This window comes from Pholcus phalangioides, unplaced genomic scaffold, assembly GCF_987345545.1.
Source record: "Pholcus phalangioides strain wild (caught in Gottingen) unplaced genomic scaffold, Ppha-v1.0 ptg000022l_1, whole genome shotgun sequence".
NCBI classification, from domain to species: Eukaryota; Metazoa; Arthropoda; class Arachnida; order Araneae; family Pholcidae; genus Pholcus; species Pholcus phalangioides.
Window position 1 is genome coordinate 7,237,893 of NW_028301615.1, and position 19,212 is coordinate 7,257,104.

The 19,212-nt window shown below is 39.9% G+C and overlaps 1 protein-coding gene across 5 annotated transcripts in view; it reads left to right on the forward strand.

Moving 5' to 3' along the window:
- The window catches only part of LOC149069409 (protein DOP1A), a 727,510-nt gene that overhangs the window by 604,131 nt on the left and 104,167 nt on the right, over positions 1-19,212 (forward strand). For all 5 annotated transcript variants that reach the window (XM_089250153.1, XM_089250154.1, XM_089250152.1 and 2 more), the window contains one exon: positions 13,415-13,529. In XM_089250153.1, coding sequence (XP_089106279.1) covers positions 13,415-13,529 — 115 coding nt within the window. The remainder of the gene's footprint in view (positions 1-13,414; positions 13,530-19,212) is intronic.

Genomic DNA, 19,212 nt, shown 5'->3' on the forward strand with positions numbered 1-19,212 from the left:
CCACGTGAAACCAAAAAAACATCAAGCAAATGTTGTCAAAAGTCAGTGTTCTTCAAAAAATGACGGGTTTTTTTCCCCTTCATCTTCCGATGATTTTGCGGTCATTAGCGCCGAATGTTTGTTCATATCGTTTCTGATCGAACACAATATTTTTTAGATCACCATTGAAGTTTTAGCCTCCAATTTCACTTGTTTTTTGCGTAGGGATTTTATTCCCGTAGCGTTTAACTTCCATTTAACTCCACGCTGAGCCAAGACAGCCAAAAATGAAACACGGAAAAACTTAGAAAAAGCGGCCTGATAGCCGAGAGAAGAAGGCGGAACGAAAGTGAGCATTAGACAATGAAAGTAATAAATAAATGTGTGTAAAATCGCTATTTTATTTGACTTCAATTTGTGAGTAGGGATTTTATTTCCTATGCTTTAACTTTTTTTACGTTTGGAAAACATAGGCGAGATAGACTTGAAAGTCTGGGGGAAGGGGCATGATGATTATGTCAATTCATATGCACATACACTGCTGGCCACCGTAAATGCAACACCCTGAAGGAAGCATGCAAATAATATGAAATTTACAACATGCATTAGCAGAGGTGAGATATGCAAATGATTAGAATTTCAGCGCAGACCCACATCACGCGCGCCTGTGGCACCACTTCAAAGCGCTATTTAAGGCTTGGAGATTTCGACGATTTGAAGTACGGCAATTGTGTTTTTCTTGTGGTTTTTTCAAAAAAACGATCAGTTATGCCTCGTAGAAAACAGCGATCATCTTTTGATCAAGTATCCGAGTTCAACAGAGGAAGGATAGTGGCCTACCGAGATTGTGGATTATCTTTCAGGGAAATCGGTAGTCGTGTTGGACGAAACCAAACAACTGTAATGCGGATATGTGATCGCTGGATGCAGGAGGGTACGACGGACCGACGTGTTCGATCGCATCCACCTCAGTGCACCACTTCAAGTGATGACAGGCGTATTGTGCGTATGGCAGTGACGGATCACTCAGCCACATCACGAACCATAGCACAGCACATTCAGTCTGTACCTCATCATCCAGTGTCTGCTCGTACCATTCAACGCCGTTTACAGCAGAGTGGTCTGTCCGCAAGACGTCCATTGCTTCGTCTACCCTTGACGCAGAACCACAGACGTCTCCGCCGCCAATGGTGCGATGAAAGAAGGATGTGGACGGCACAATGGAATGAAATTGTCTTTACTGACGAGTCACGCTTCTGTCTGCAACACCACGATGGTCGGATTCGAGTCTGGAGACACCGTGGAGAGAGGATGCTGAACAGCTGCGTTATGCACCGCCACACTGGTCCTGCACCGGGTATTATGGTATGGGGCGGTATTGGATATCACTCTCGCACTCCTCTAGTGCGCATTGCCGGTACTTTAAAATGCCAGCGCTACATCCCCGAGGTGTTGGAGCCAGTTGTCCTTCCTTACCTTCAGGGCTTGCCCACAGCCATATTTCAACAGGATAATGCGCGACCACACGTGGCACGCATTGTCCAAAGGTTCTTCGTCAATCGCCAGATTGAATTGCTTCCCTGGCCAGCTCGCTCTCCGGATCTTTCGCCGATAGAAAACATGTGGTCCATGGTTGCTCAACGATTGACCCAGATTACATCCCCAGCTGCCACACCAGATCTACTTTGGCAACGCGTGGAAGCTGCTTGGTCTGCTGTGCCCCAAGAACACATCCAAAGTCTCTTTGAATCAATGCCGAGGCGTGTGGCAGCGGTGATCTCCAACAATGGCGGCTACTCTGGCTACTGATTTTGGCAGGAACCACACTTCACAGAAGTCTATAAATTTAATCATTTGATGCTTGGTCAACATGTTATCTACAAAATAAATATTGTTGCGATATCTCTTGTCTTTCTTGGTGTTGCAATTTGGGTGGCCAGCAGTGTATATACATTAGATCAGTCGACTCCACCTTTGACGTTGGGGGGCGACCCCCATATCTCCACCCATGGTGGAAAATCCCTATTTTATTTGAAAAAATCCCTTTTGTATTTATTAGGGAGTGGTTTTAGTATAAAATACGGGTCTGTGCAAAAATCTCCCTAATTTTCATTTTCAAAAGTTGGTAGCTATGCTCTTGCAACTTTTGGCTTTTACCCCAAAATATTATGTGCAGTGATCGAATTGCAAACTGGTGAATTGCAAGCACATCAACATCGTGACCATGACATGTTGAACCTTCATTTTTGTGGTTTCACCTCATTGCCAGAACATAGTGGACAACATATTTAACATTTTAATAAGTTTTAGTTTTATTTGTTCAATTACTTCTTTTTTGTAATGTTTCCGTGAATTATGAAATCGTGCAATGCTAATTAAGTTTTTGCCTTGACTGGCTATCATTTCCATTCTGCGAGTAAATTTCCTTCCGGTTGGATGAGTACAAACTTGAATTATAATGATTCGTTGTCATTGACCTGCAATCTTGAAATCTCTGAGCCTGGATGGCCCATACAAAGACTAATCAGGATGATTTGCTAACAAAACTTGAATCAAGATGATTCGTTACCACATTTAAATTTTTCTAATTCAAATCCTGGCTGGCGAGCCCCCATTTTCTCTGTGGGCTCCTGGTAGAGAAAAACACATCAGCTTCCTAAATGTGCAAACATGATGCGACACGAGAAAAACGTGGCATTTTGCTCTATCGTTTTCAACTATTCCTTGCCATTCTTCTATATCCTATTCTCATTAATTTTCATATGTGCTGCAGTGCCAGTTGCTTTTGCTCAGTAGCAAAAGCAAAACTGTATCTTAAAATCCCACATTTATATGTGTAAGCATATTGTAGCCTTGTAGGGTTGAAACTACTATATTTTTATTTTCAAGGGACTGAAAATTTACATCTGGGGGGGGGGGGGAAATTCAGCTTACAACAACATATACACTGCGTGGGCGACATCACAACTTCATTCGAACCACTCTCGAACACGAGAGCGAATCTCGGGCGCGCCACCTATATTCGTGAATACGGTCGGCCTTCACCGTCACAGACCTCTGGTTTCATGAAACCGTCTCGGTATGTCTGTGCAATGTTGTTGCAGGGTCAAAGTGCTGATGTATGATACACTTCAAGCGGTATTTGTGGTTGAGATGGATTAGCCACTTCATATGTACATGGGGATCTCTGGGATAAGACAATGTAAGGTCCGTCTCTTCAAGGCATAAACTTCGTCTTGCATTTTACAGCGTTGCTCAATAGGTGTTGGTTGACCCGTACTCGATCACCGGGATTGTAAACAGGTTTGTTTCTTCTATTTTGATCCGCATATCCCTTTCTTTGGTGTTGTTTCTCACTGATTGAATCTTTCAGTTTGTCCATAATGAACGCAAAACTTTTGAGGTAAGGGGTGATCTCAGGTACGAAGTTATCGTTAGCCAAGACCGCTCGTGTATCGTGTCTAGCGTCATCCATAGTTCGGAGTTCTCTTCCGAACTGCAAGAACGCAGCTGTGTGGCCTGTGGTTTCACATGTTGTGGTATTCATAGCAAATCATATCATTGATAGTTTTTCAGACCAGGAGGAATGATCATCTCCGACCAGTATGGCGAGACGAGGTTTTAGGTCTCTATTTTTTCCTTTCGACTGGATTGGCTTGGGGATGATACACGGGAGTAAGTGCTTGGGCTATGTCCAAAATATAGCATAATTGCTGCATTACTGCACTGACAAACTGTGTGCCATTATCACTTATTATACTGCAACGTCCCTTATGGGAGTTGCTTGCCTGGTTCGAAATATCCAGTAATAAGATGGCAAACGACAAGTGTAAAATGATTGCAAATAAACTTTCGCATGAAATATTATTTATTAAATTCAATATAAAGTAAGTCAATTTTAACAATAGATTAGTACAGCATGGTGCCCTCTATTTAACAGAAAGATACTGGCTCACCAATTGATGATCATCAACAGTCAAACTTTTATGCTGATCGGACATTCGATGTTGTTAGTCACTTCGACGTAGCTTTTCCCCGCAAGTATCAGTGAAGGTCTCTCCGTTGAGAGCCAGATCGTTTCGATTAGTACCAGGAGGCCTCTCGGTTGAGGGTCGGACCACCTTGATCAGCTCCAGGGGGGCCTCTCGGTTGAGGACCGGACCACTTTAATCAGCAATGAAGAATTTTGACTGTGAAGATTAATTAATGTTTTCGATTCCGGATCTGCCGGGAAACAAATTCAAACAGTGTAAACTATTGCATTTTAACTAATTATCAGCTTAGTTTCCCAGCCTAAGGTCAATGGATACGGTAGCAAGACGGTGAACTGTCCTACTAGAGGGCTTCAGTTGAAAAGAACAAACAAAGGATGATCAGCTCCAGGGGGCCTCGGTTGAGGGCCGGACCACCTTGGTCAGCTCCGGGGGGGCCTCTCGGTTGAGGGCCGGACCATTTTAATCAGCAATGAAGAATTTTGACTGTGAAGATTAATTAATGTTTTCGATTCCGGACCTGCCGGGAAACAAATTCAAACAGTGTAAACTATTGCATTTTAACTAATTATCAGCTTAGTTTTCCAGCCTAAGGCCAATGGATACGGTAGCAAGACGGTGAACCGTCCTACTAGAGGGCTTCAGTTGAAAAGAACAAACAAAGGATGAACGCAATGTGAGAGACAAAGAGGGAGGAATTTATGCTCCTATTTCACAAGAAATTTGGGACCACATGTTCTCGCAAGGCCTTTTCGCCTCAACAAAAATATCGGATTTACATATTCATGCATTACTATATTATAAACATTACAATTGAATTATTACATCGGAATCTGGCAACATGACACAATCCGGAGAGCTGATCAGACTCTTAAACAATGACAGACTATATAAACAATAACCAAACGAGACAAAAAGAAATGAAATGTTCCGACGGAGGTCTGCAACCCCCCGCCAAAAACAAGTGAGTACAACACTATATTTTCCGTACAACGTGACTTGTAACACCTCCCCCGGGAGGTTCCTTAATAAAAATAAAAATATTTAACCGGGCAAACCCTTGAGCCCAGTGGCGGATTACCGCACAGGCGCATGAGGCGCTCGCCTGGGGCCTCGGCAGAGCGGGGGGCCTCCAAATAGTTGTGTGCTTCATCCTACATATGAATTTACATGCGCATCAACAAATCTCCTGAACTAAGTACAGTATCTGCTCTCCCTTTTTTTTTAACCCCAATTTTTTTTTTTTTTTATGTATACTGGGGGTGTACCACCTTCTGATTCTTAATAACCAATCATCCATACGTAAGAATCGGTTCGTAAGAATCACGTTAAGAATCGAGCTCCGAATAAAACCACGATGTGATTGTTAAAAGTTATTCTTAAGGTCACGTGACGATGGACAGGCCGATAAATTTCCCTTTTGGGGAATTTCGCCATTGGCCAATCAGCGCCCAGCTAAAAATTAACAACAGCTCGTTGTTGACAAGATAAGGAGGAAAAGAAATTTTAGAGCGACGCTAGCCTGAAAAAATGGCGGAGATTATTTCAGCAAATGTGAATACGGTTTTGAAGAAATGATAAATACATAATATTTTTTTAACATGTTACAGTAAAAAACAAACATATCCATACTTAATCATCCGATATGATTCGAATCAAAGATTCATCCCACGTTCACTGGGATGGATCCCTGCCACCCTCCATGAAGAGGGGCTATGCTGTACATGTTATGGTGAAAGTGATAAAGAGCTGCGGTTATTATATAAATATTCACCGGCCATTTCGGTAAGTTTGATAAATTTTGCTCATATACCGTGAATCTATCACATTTGTAGGTGCTAACAATAATTTTTATAACACGCTTCATGTTTCTTTAAATTAATTGTCATGGCGAAATGAACGTGGTACTGTACATGTATTGCATAGCTGCTTCGTGGCCAAAAAAAATAATATATAGTGATCAGATAATACACCAATATTAAAAATGGTCATCGCTTCTGTAATGTTGGCTTTTTCACGTACACCGAAGTATGTGAAAAAAACAGACGCAGCAGCAGGTTAATAATGATTTTTAATTTATGTACAATTATATTTCGGCCGATTGAAGCTTTATCTCACATATTTTGTGGGCGAAATTCAATTTTCTCTCAAGTTTTAAACTAATAAAAAATTTCAAATCATATATGATTTGAATTTAATAATTCCATAATGTGAGTTATATTAAGTTCCCATAATATGAAAAAAATTGTGTTTACGACTCATCGATCATGATATTTATGGATTGAAAATTTGAGAATTATGCATAATCACTGGTAAATGTGATAAATGTAGCAAAATTTATCAAACTTTATTGAAATAATCCGATATTTTATCACTATTATCAACATATATGTGCTGTATATAGACTCTAACACTGTTTTCAACTCTCCCACACAACCTTCAGATAACTTTTCGATAACTTAAAAAGTCTGACGAATTCCTTATTTTGAAATAAAAATGCATTGTTAATTTTTTTTTTCCATTTTTTAAAATATGAATCATAGAAAACTTCTATTAAAGAAAGAATTTAAGTTATCTCGCATAGAAGAAAAAAAATGTTTACTAAGAATCAAGCTAAGAAGTGGGTTGCCTTGGTTCTTAACTCGATTCTTAACTATGGAACAAAAACGATTCTTAGTTAAGAATGTGGTAGCAAAGAAAGAAGAGACATTGTAAAGCGATCATTCAGGGAGGGTCATTTTCAAACAGTATTTCCCTAAGGGCACAAGCAGGAGGAGGGGTGAGAACAGCAGGTCCTAATGTCTGTCCGAAATGAAAATTGGAGTGAAGGCATAAACAGATGTCTGATTCCACAGTATTAAATGCTTTTATGGGCGCCGATAATACGACAGCTTTGATGTAAGCTTTTGTATACAGTATAATGGATGGCAAGATGGCTATCGGCAAGCGGCGACATCGACAGGAAGAGACACTCGTACTAATTAAAATGAATGTAGTAGAGCTCTTATTGTGATTTTGTCTCCCGCTTGTTTGAATGAAATACTATAAGCTGGTTCAAACAACATATACATTTGCAATCTATGACTGGAACCATACGACCATATGACAAAAAAAAAAGTGGGGTTTGAAATGAATGCTGAATAACATGCATTCTGAATCACGTGATTTTTCTGTTTCTCTTTTAACACTCCCTCCCCGGCTGAAAAAAATCAAGGGGGTTTCTTTTCCATCTTTCTAAAAAAAAGAGCTACATTTTTGGATTGGTCAAGGAGGCTTGGGTAGACAACATCTTTGTGTCAGACCGAAAAGTGTTTATTGTTAATGTAATTGTAATGTGTGTTATTGTAATGAAAAAAATCTTCATGCCGATCCTCAAGATTTCCTTTAGGATTTAGATTGCAGAATCTCCAAAAATAACGGTAAGCAAAACTAAAAATATATAAATTATCTGATAAATTTTTATTTGAGCATTTCAATTCAACTACAGTAGTCTCTCGAGAATTCGGTCGTGCTCTAATCCAGCACGTCCAGTAGTCCAGGATATTTAGGTGGTGTGGTGTCACTTTTCTCCTGATGCCCTAACCCCTTAACACGTTCTAATATTTCTTAATTGCTGATCAAGTCCTGACTATGTCTTTGCACGAAATTTCATATATTATTTCAATGGGTTTCTTCAAAGTTAATCCAGCAATTTCGGTAAAATCTGGCACACCGTGGTCTAATACGTACCGGATTAGCGAGAGTCTACTGCAGGGGTCTTCAACCTTTGAGGCATAGCAGGCCATATTGAAACATTTTATAAAGTACGCGGGCCACAATGGGGGGAGGCATAATATAGAAGATTTTTATTCACTCTGAATACAAATAATACAAAGGCAAAGGCCACAACAGGCAGAGTGCCCAACGAGGTGGCTGAAAGAGAAAATAATAATAATCAATGTAATAATAGTAAAAATAAAATAGAATAAACAAACAAAAAATAATAATTTCTAAAAAAAATTTTTTAAATAATTTCTTTCATTGACAATAATTTTAATTCATTCTGAACTAATTTCTTCCATTAAAAATATAATTCTTATATTTACCCTGATATAATTTCTTCCCTCTATTCCCTCTACTGAAGAAATGTTTTTCTATTAAATATTATCAGTATCTTTTTTATCAAATCAAGTATATTATATTTGAGATATTATCAAATCTTTATTAATCAGTAATATTAAATTACTAAAACTATGACGGATCTCCATTTTTGCCGTGTGGCTGAAGGCACCAGGACGGACATCTTAGATTACTAAAAATATGATGCAGAATTTTACTGTGATTTCTTTTTTTAATGGGAGTGTGATTATTTTTCATCTAGTACCAGAGAATATCATTATATTTCCTTATCTTATTTTTGTGTTTATGGTTTTGGTGATGCAAAAATAAAAAAAAAGTTATGATTTTCATAATATTGTTCATTAGTGAACCATCTCGTTCTTATTAGGGCCAAAAGGGTGCAGTGGTGGATAAACGCAAATTTGTGGGTGGGGGCAGTGGTTGTGACCATGTGTTCAATTTTTCAGGACGGTTTTGATTTTTTTTGGAAAAAATTCTGAATTTTCCCCCTTTTTTAAGCAAATTTATTTTTCTTGGTTTGTTATTCAGTCAAAAACGTAGAAAAAAACGTTTTTTTCCATTTAATTTTTCTGCTCTCGGGGGGGGGGGGTGACAGCCCCTACCTTTAATCTGCCCCTGATAGGGGGGCCTCCAGATCAGGTTGCGCCTGGGGCCTCCCAAAATCATGATCCGCCACTGCTTGAGCCTCGCCCAAACTATACATAATCTGGACCAGACCCCTCCACGAAAATAGCGACATCGTCGTCATGAGGGAAATTAATTTATGTGGGACATCAGTAGCCCGACCTCTGGCCCATTCTCGTTCGACAGCCGAAAGACCCCACCCGTCGACTGCCAAACTAAACGAACATTCTGGCCCTTACTTGTTTGCCAGCGGGTCCTCGGGTGGTTTCCGGTAACTGAGAGGTCCCTGGGGTCTAAAATAAGAAGGAATTTCCCACACAACGACAAGATCACTATTAACGTAGAGGGATCGGATCCCGATACGTTACAATACGTCTCGGTAACCCATAGTGCAGAAAGACTTCTTCGAGCAACGTTGTAGCGCATTGTCTTGCAGTAGCATGGGACAATGCAAACAGCTCCACCCACTTGGTTGCACAATCTTCCACGATAAGAATCCACCGTGTACCGTCCTTTGTTACAGCCAAAAAGATCAATAGCAATGGTCTCAAATCGTTGATTATATACAATGGTTTGAAGTAACCCAGCTGGTTTTTGGTTATCAGCCTTGTAGCGATTGCATTCACTACAATTTTTGACATAGTCGGCAATGCGTTTTCTCATTCCAGTCCAATAATAACGTTTACTGATTCTGCGGTATGTTCCATCAGCACCATAATGAGCAGAGGTAGGTGCATCATGGTATTCTTTCAAAACGCGTTCACATTCGTGTTTAGGAACGACTAATTGGGCTTCCTCATTTTCACTGTCTGGGGCGTATCTGAATAACACTCCTTGATTCATAAGATAGCCACGAGCAGTCCATGTTGTGAAATCAGTGTCCCTTTGAGGTTTTTCAAAAGCCTCTATGATTTTTTTTAAATCATCATCTTTGAGTTGTTCATTCCTAATGTCACTAGGGTTGCGAGCACGAAAATCCACTGTAATTGTATGGATCTCACAAGGCTCTTCAGGTGCATTTGGTAACCGGGACAACATATCAGCAAATACATTTGCCCTACCTGGTATGTAATCTATTTTCATATTATGAGCCTGTATGAGCAAAGCCCACCTAGCAAGTCTACCAGATGGTGACTTCAGGCTCATTAGCCACTTTAGGAGCTGGTGATTCGAAGCAATATGGATCTCAGCGCCTTCCACGTATCCTCTGAACTTATCCAATGCCCACACAACCCTCTCGGTAGTAGAATAGTTCTTTTCTGCAGCATTCAATAATCTACTTGCGTATTCGATAGGATGTTCTTCCTGGGCTTCTCCTTGCAGTAAGACAGCACCTAATGTATAGGAGCTGGCATCTGTGCGGATAACGAACGGCTTAGTTTCATCAGCTTGCTTCAATACTGGAGAAGTCATCAGAGAGTTTTTGAGGGTCTCGAAGGATTGTTGTTCTTCAGGTGTCCATTTCCGAATGGCTTTCTTCTTTGTGAGGTTACTCAAGGGTCTTGACATGTCCGCAAAATTTGGAATGAAACGACGATACCGAGAACAAGACTGTAGAAACTACTGTACCTGTTTAACATTCTTTGGAGCTGATATGGCAAGAACAGCTGATATTTTGTCGTGATCGACCTCGATTCCTTTTGAAGTTATCCAGTGACCCAAATACTTTATTCTAGAACACACAAAATTGCATTTGGCTCGATTAGCCGTGAGCTTAAAGGATTTAAGCCGCTGAAACACAGATTTCAAATCACTGAGATGATTATCGAATGTTGATGATAAAACAATGATATCGTCCAAATACGCGAGGATGTTAACATCCTGCAGCCCTCGACGAAAATTATCAATGAGTCATTGGAATGTCACCGGGGTGTTTCGAAGTCCAAAAGACATGCGTAAAAAATGGTACGTACCAAACGGGCATACGAATGCTATTTTATCTCGATCCGGTGGGAACACACCAACCTGATGATATCCGGACTTCAAGTCCATGGAACTCATGAAAGATGTATGCTTGCACTATGAACTAGATCGTCCATTCTGGGCAATGGGTATTTATCGGGGATAGTATTTGCGTTCAGCTTACGATAGTCAACACATAATCGGACATTTCCATTAGGTTTCGGGATCAATACCACTGGGGCAGCAAATGGGGAATCACATTCTTCGATAATACCTTGATCGAGGAGTGCATCTAGTTCTTTCCGTAGCAACTCTTTCTTCGCTGGAAACATTCGGTACGGAGGGACAGCTGTTGGTGGGTTATTTCCAGTGTTGATATGATGTTGAACGAATGGAGTAGGCTCTCCCCCTGGTTTGAAGACATCCTGATGTTTGCTTAGCAGGGCGCTAAGTTGACGCTTTTGTTCAGGAGTCAAATCTCTTCCCTCGTCAGCACGCAATCGGTATGAATGCATGAGGTCCACTGATTCCGATACTGCAGGAGCCGTTGGAACTTGTGGGAATGAGAATTGGTACTGGGGAGTGTCACTGAAAAAGTGTCACTGCCTGCTGCCGTCAGGAAGTCCAATCCCTGCAGTGATTGGTTACCCTTTGCTTCTGGTAAGATCACAAAGGTAGTATTGACAGTTCGATTTCCATCGCGTACAGGTACTTTGACTTCATAGACCTTGCTGATAGACCAGGTACCATCGGCCAGACAAATGGTCGTGGTGGCACTGTTCATTGGTATATTTTTACTTAGGAAAAGCTTGTATAAGAGTTCCCCTGCGACTGAGTGTGTCTCACCTGTGTCGATACATATGAGACCACGATCTTGACATACTTGAATTTCCATCAGCAGTAGCGATACCTGAGCGTCTGTGGGTTGACAGCTGTACAAAATAGCGTTGTTTGGTGATTTCACGGCTGTCGCAGTCGATGGAGAGCAATTTGGATATTTCGCTTTGATGAACCCTGGCATACGCCATCCATAGCTAATGATAGACGATCTGTCATGTAAAGGTACGGATTTTTAGGGTTGCACAGTTTTACGAACTTGTTCGGGTTTATTCGAAAAATTGTTTCGGTTGAAAACACTTCTGATATTGTCATAGGCATCCAGTTTATCGGCAAGAACAGTGGGTGAGATTACTTCTGTCCACTCATCCATTAGATGCTCTTTGCATTCATTTTTCATCTGGTCAGTAATGATCAAGTCCTTTAACCCATGGAAAGTTGTGATGTTCGATTCAGTTAACCAGTTCTCAAAGAACGACCTGAGCTCGAAATAGTAATCACGCCAAGTACTGTCTTTCGATTTCTTGTGAGTAGCAAAAAGTTGGCGGAATTTTTCAGCAGATAATCGGAAACGTTTCAGGAGGACCCCTTCTACATGTTGATAATCAGATGCTTTATCTTCAGGTTCCTGTGCGATGAGCGATGTTACACTACTCGGCAGGACTGTGATGAGGTGGGATACCCAAAATTCTTCAGGGACATTTGTCAATTTGAGTTGCCGTTCAGCGAGAGATAGAAACAAGGATATGTCATCCTTTTGAATGTCGAAACTTGGGAGCAGTTTATGAAGTTCAAATCTAAATTCTGGTGACGTTGACACAGAGCTGGCACTGTTATAAGCGACTTCGGGTTGAAGTTTGACTTTTTCAAGTTCGAATTGCATTTCCAACTTTCGGATTTCGATTTTCTTTTCCGCTTGAAGCGTGGCTTGTTGCCATTGATCTTGGCGTCTAGAGTTCGAAATTCTCTCATCAATGACAGTTAGCAGGAATTCTTTCATAAAGTCCTCATCATATTCGTCGTGGTTGATTATTGCAGATTTTATCTGAATGACTGTCATGTCGGTTGACACTGCTACTCCCAATGCTTGAGCTAGAACGATGAGGTCTTGCTTCTTTCCTTTTGCTAAATAAGCCATGTCACACTATATAATATAAAGGAATGTTTCAATAACAATACAAAAAAAAATCTACACTTTTGAGACGTGCGGAACGACATAAAAAAAACTAACATTAAACATTTTCACACTCGACGAACACTTTCGCGAATTTCGAAACAGCCGATGCGATGAATTCTTTTCAGGTTGAAAACGGACATGGATGAACATTCGAAACAACTGATGCTATAAGTTCTTTTCAGGTTGAAAACGAACATCGGACGAACATTTGCGACGAAAGTTTCACTTACCAATTCGTAGGTATGTTCAGGCTGAACGCTGACGATTTCCCTTGAGTTGAAAAAAAAACACGTCATATTTCACGTTGGGCACCAAATTGTAGCCTCGTAGGGTTGAAACTACTATATTTTCATTTTCAAGGGACTGAAAATTTACATCTGGGGGGGGGGGGAAATCCGGCTTACGACAACATGTACACCGCGTGGGTGAACATCACAACCACTTCATTCGAACCACTCTCAAACACGACTGCCACGAGAGCGAATCTCGGGTGCGCCACCTATATTCGTGAATACGGTCAGTCTTGACCGTCACAATATTCATTATTCATATGTTTCAGTTGCTTCAGTGCCCACCTGTCGATGGATTTTTGTACTTTTTTTAATAAATGACAAGCACATTTGAATAACCTTTTGTACAAATTTTTAGTTATGCAAATCTCATTTGGAGCAGAGAACACACTCCCCCACAGTAAAGTGGTGAACTTATTACTCTCTGACCCTGTACATTTAATGCATTGTACTGCATTTTCTACACTTTGCTGAAGTTTCATTTTCATCAACAGGTATCAATGGGCTTTTATTGGTGACAACTGCTCAGCAGATTTTGCTGTTAGTAGTAACAACCAAAAAGAATTTGTTCCCTATGCAAAGAGGCTGGCTTGCTTACTTGATGCAGAGGTAAGAATTTTAAAATTAAAATTAGGCATACTAGAATACTCAACATCTAAATGGGTTTGGAGATTGAAAAAAATCATGTAATACAATTACTGTACCCATGTAGGTTTTCAATTGGGTGTGTGCAAACTGTCACCAGTTGAGTCTCTGTGGAAATTTTTAATAATGTCCACCCAGTGGACAGTTTTGAATGGTGCAGATAAAATTAATCATTGGTTCATGCAGTAAAAACCAAACACAGAAAAATTATGATTTGTTAGCATAGTGTATTGAGTAAAAGAATAATTCGGCTGGATTTTATAAAAACAATGTATCAGTTATACAATGTATGTAAACAATATCAGTTAACTTTTTTCTGATAGCACTTTTCGTATGTAGTTTGAAAAATGAGGTTTATCACACACATCTCTTAACACTTGACAACTTGAAATTGATAAAGGGATTGAACATAAGGTAACAGCAATTGCACCACTTTGTTGTAAGTGACAAAAGCAAAAATTTTAAGAAATCGCCAAAAACTGTTTCTGTAGCCCAGGGCTGCAATTGGGGGGGGGGGGAGACAAGTCTGATGAACAGGCGCTGGACCAAAAGGGGTGTGAAATTTTCCCTTTAACTGCTTCCTCTACATGGCGCTGGGTGCCAAAATGTCAGTTTGCCCCAGGTGACAAAGTATTGCTAACTACTAAGCAAAGCTACTCTCAATACTGCGGAAATTGGTTTTAAAAAAAAAAAAATCTTGTTTTTTATTTTTTTAAATCACATTGATCTTTACCATAATGATGAATTTGTATATGCATGTACCTGCCACTCTACTCGATGGCCAAATGTTCAAAAATCTGTTTTGCATCAAAACTGGCCTACGCTGTGAGCTAAATATAAGTTTTTGAGTTCTCAGCTGTAGGAGTTCTGATATAAATAAAACAGGGATTAGGTAGGCAGTCTAGGGTTGCTGGACATCCGTATACACAGCCTCAAGGGTGTATGCAGGTTGGGAATGCATTGAATATTCATGAATTATTAAGGGACTCTGCTGCGACCTCAGAAAAGTGGGGGGGTTGGTTCATGTGGCTTGAACCCTCTTGGTTGCAGTGCCTATGAGGTGCTGTATTTGACTTTCAATTGAAAATTAAAATAACAATTAAGTTTTTTAGTCTTTTTTTTAATTGTACTAAGATTATGTTGTCCTGGGCGCCCCCTCCCCCGGCACAAAGCTAAACATTCACCACTACTCACAAACTTCAAGCCAATGTTTGCATTCCTGTGTCCATTTCGTTTTCATTTCCTAAGGCATTTTCATGAATAATTAATTGGTTTATTCCATTTTATATGTAAATCTTGTAAGGGTAAGAGGTAAAACCTGTGTCGGAAGTGAAATGAAGTGACATATAATAATCGGATCGGGTGAAAAGGCCATGGAGCTGGACAAGAGAGGTGGTTGACTGTTGAATGAAAGAGCATGTCAAATGCTCTGGTTTAGGTATCTATATAAATAAATGTGATAAATTAGTCTCTTTGGCTCTAGTGTATACTTAAATTGTGATATGTCTAGAAGGCCAAACGAAGCTTGGTGGAAGCTGCGGGATCCAGAAAGATCCACTGACACTTTTCGAAGGTCGTTGATTAAGTCTTAGCTTGATTGCTTACATGCGAATAACTAAGCCTAAATCGCCGCTTTTTCTATGGTTAGGGCTAAGAGCATGTTGTTGACATTTCAAGTGCCTTGTCCTGAATTGCTTTCATTCGCAATACCATCTGAGTGACCAAAAAGAAAAGAAATGCTTCGAAAGATTTTGCAACGTGTCAAGGCTAGCAAAGAAGGATGAAAAAGACTGTCAACATGCTTCTCTACTTGTTGGGTGATCCAGCGGGGAACATTTTGACCTCGTTTCACCTGTCAACAGCAGACCAGGAGAAGTAAGATTTGGTTACAGCAGCATTTGACTGACATTTCATGCCTACGAAGAACATCATATATGAGCAGACTAAGTTCAACAACCGTGTTCACCACTCCAGGGAACCAGTGGACGAGTTCATCTCTCTGCTCTCTGTGTGCTAGCGGAGTCATGCAAGTATCCAGCTCTCCAAAAATCAATTATCAGTGACCGCATCGCCGTAGGTGTTATCTCTAGGAGGTGCTGGTTAAACCAGATCATAGCTAGCCAGGATCATGTCCAGGGTCGCAGGAATCAACAGGGAAGCTCATAGTCCAAGAAACAAGAGCAAAAAAAAACCAAAAAACAATGAAGGAAAAGCAGGGCCAGACCCGCAGTAGGAATGAAGCTTATTCTTCTTGTTTTAATAGGAACGAGGAAAGTTTCATGACAAGAATTCCTGCACGACAATATGCTGCCTGACCAAGAACACCATGTGAGTTAAGAAAAATCACTTCACTAGAGTTTGCAAGTCAAGGGTAGCTGCAAACGTTCAGACAGTGCGTCAAGTTGGGATAAAGACGCCAAGGTCATTCCTTGGCTACTTAGTATCATCTGCGTCATCGCATAAAGAGACTTGGGAAAAAGATGTCTTAGTCTGAGATGTCGGAATCAACTTTCTGTTGGATTCAGGAACAGATGTTACAGTCATCCCAGACAGGCTCTACAGACTGAAGAAAAACTGATTTCCGAAACTCAAGCTTCCTCACAGGAATCTTTCAAATCCTGGTGCGACAAACTTGAACGTGAAAGGAAATGTTCGAGTGCCAGCTAACTTGCATGTCCGCCACTAAGTCTGCGAAAGTCTGTGTGATCAAGGGACCCAATCGTCCACAGGTACACCCTGTGGCCTTTGCGTCAAAGACTATGTCCACTGCAGAAAGAAGATATGCTATTACATCTTAAGAGTGACAACTCCAGCAAATTGGAGGAATAGACTTGGACCTTTCTGCAATGAAATTATGCTTTTTACCACCTAATTCAACAGCAATTTCACAACCACTGGATCAAGGAATTATCCTAAGTACGAAAACTTTTTACAGAAAATTACAGACCCAAAAAATTTATGGATGTTGGAATGGGCGCAAAAATTTTGGTTTTAGATGTTATTGAAATGATTGATTCTGCGTGGAAGTCAGTCACGAGTGCCACGATTCGGAACTGCTTTCGTCATGTTAGTTTTTGTTCCGAGTGTTTGGAAAATGATAACTTATCCGAAGATTCTTCTCAAATTACGTGTGGAGAAAGCATAAATAACGCTACAGGTGATTTTATAGAGAATGAATTTGTGAACGTTGACTTTGATCTTGTAACTTCAGGACTTTTAGAAGACGACGATATTATAGAATCAATCAAAGAGGTATCAATCAAAAGTATTTCATGTTCCGAAGAAATAGAATCAGAAAGTTCAGATGAAGAAGAATGCACCATCTCGCCATGATGCATTAAAAGCTGTAGATATGATATTCCTACGCATTCAAGAAAAAGCCGAACAATCGCAGCATAAACTGAACAGTGTAGAAGAATTTTTGTTTTCTCTGCGGAAAGAAAAACAAATATACTTGATTATTTTTCATGCGGTAAATTTTTTTATATGTTTTGATTCTATTATGAAACAATCACGAATTAAAATTAATGGAGAATTATCATTTTATTTAATCGAATTGTTTGAATGTATATAATTACGTACACAAAAACGATCGGACAAAAATTTAGAGCGAAACCCCGCTAAGTCGACAGGTTTGTCGATACTTTTAGGGTGTCAAGTCAAGTTACAGAGAGTCTACTGTATAACAACATGAGCATAATAGACCCCCAGGACAATTGAATGGTGGATGATCTCAACGGAATTTGAATTTTTTTCGTAGTATGTGGTTCTGTTTGGCCGACAGATGGCAACAACGTGAACACGAAACAATCGGAACTCGACAACAGAGTGCCACATTAGGGACACACATGGGGCCGTTCAAGTATTACATCATCATCGATGGGGGGGGGGATTTCCGATTTACTGACTTTTGATGAGAGGGGGAGTTTGGATAATGCTTACATCAACCATCCTTTATTAAAATATGAGTTAGGATCCAGTGGGGCAGAGCTGATGATGAAGTTTTGCTGACAGGGGGGGGGGGTCAGCGTTTTGCTGATGGGGGTGTCAAAAATGGCAAAAAATTAGCTTACGTAATACTTGAACGGCCCCCATGCACTTGGAACACATGTTCCGGCATTTCTCCGAGGAATGTGTGCGAGGTGCATGTACAGTTGGTTAAATGGTGGTGGTAGTAGTAGCATCATTATATTGACTCCTGTAGCAGCAGCTTGTTGCTCAATGTATTTAATTGCAATTTCTAGAGTCTCAACTCTGTCAATATGTGAAATTCTTTCAGAAAATGCTTGATCTTGAAATTTGTTGTCATCTCAATTGAGAATTTCTTCAATCATTATCCTTCATCCAGCTTTCGATTTCTTGCTTACAACTTGCAGTTCATCTCGCTGATTGGTGTTCTTTTTTTTCTTTTTCTTTTTTTGCACGCAGAATTTTCTCGAGGGGGTTTCAGATTTTTTCCCCTTCCGAGGGAGTTTATGTTTTTTCCTGCAAAATAATGCTATAATCTTGGCTCAAGCGGTACTCGCACGCAAATATTGGCAATCAAGTTTTTTTTTTTTAATTAGGTTTTTTTACATTATTGTTTTCCCATTGGTCGGTTAATCTTATGGCTGGTTGCAAATTGGGAACGTTTCTTAGGTTGGAAGAATTTGATTAGCCAATAAATGATCATTCTGTTGCTGGATCTTGAAGGAAATGGTTTTCATTTTTCTTAGAGTTGGGGCTCTTATCATTATTATTGTTGGCTAGTTATCTGCTCAATTTCAAAGTTTCTTCTCTTCTATTATATCCGTTTTTGTGCTTCAATATCCTCTCTGTAGATATGTGGGAAGAAATAGTCAACATTAGCTATTACCTGTGTTTTGGCTATCAATAAGGGCATGCTCTCTGCCTCCGCTTTTATGTTTGGCCCATTCTGCAGCATAGCTCGTTAAACAAGGTTGTTAATTACTTGGTAGTTAAGTATGGTAGTAAAGTATGATATCCTGTACTGGGACTGGGTAGATATTGGAAGTGGCTGGAGTTCTCTGCTTCATTTGTGGACTCAGATGGCAGCAGCATTTATTCTTCACGTAAATGTAAGGTTACAGTAATGTAGGAAGATGTTTGAAATGACATCAAAAAAGTGGGCATGTCTTCCTAAAGGAGGACAACCCCACATAAATGCAGATCAAAAGACTGAGAAACAAGGACGTCTGCGCACGCAGCCTTAGTGACATCACGTATCCCAATTTTCCTAGTAGATGGGGGTCAACTGCCCTTAACAATAGTTTTCCTAACTCTAAAACAGAACCGCTAAAAAATGCAGAAACAGAAAAAATTTTGGGAATTTGTGAATCTATGTGGGGAAAAAACCACAAAAACACTCATATCAAATTTATGTTTTGAAGTGAAGAAAAAAAAATTCTCTAGAAAAAATGAAAAGTAATTCCAGATACTTGAAAAGGATGACAAAAAGGCAAATTTTCTAAATTGTACAAGGACACTTGAAATAACAAAAAAAAGGACATGTCCTCCTAAAGGAGGACGGTTGGTAACCCTAGATTAAGATTTGATTAATCTAGATTGAGATTAATTCGTGTTGATCTGGAAGTTTGTCAAAATTCATACATAAGTCATATAATTATATATACAAATATTTAATAAT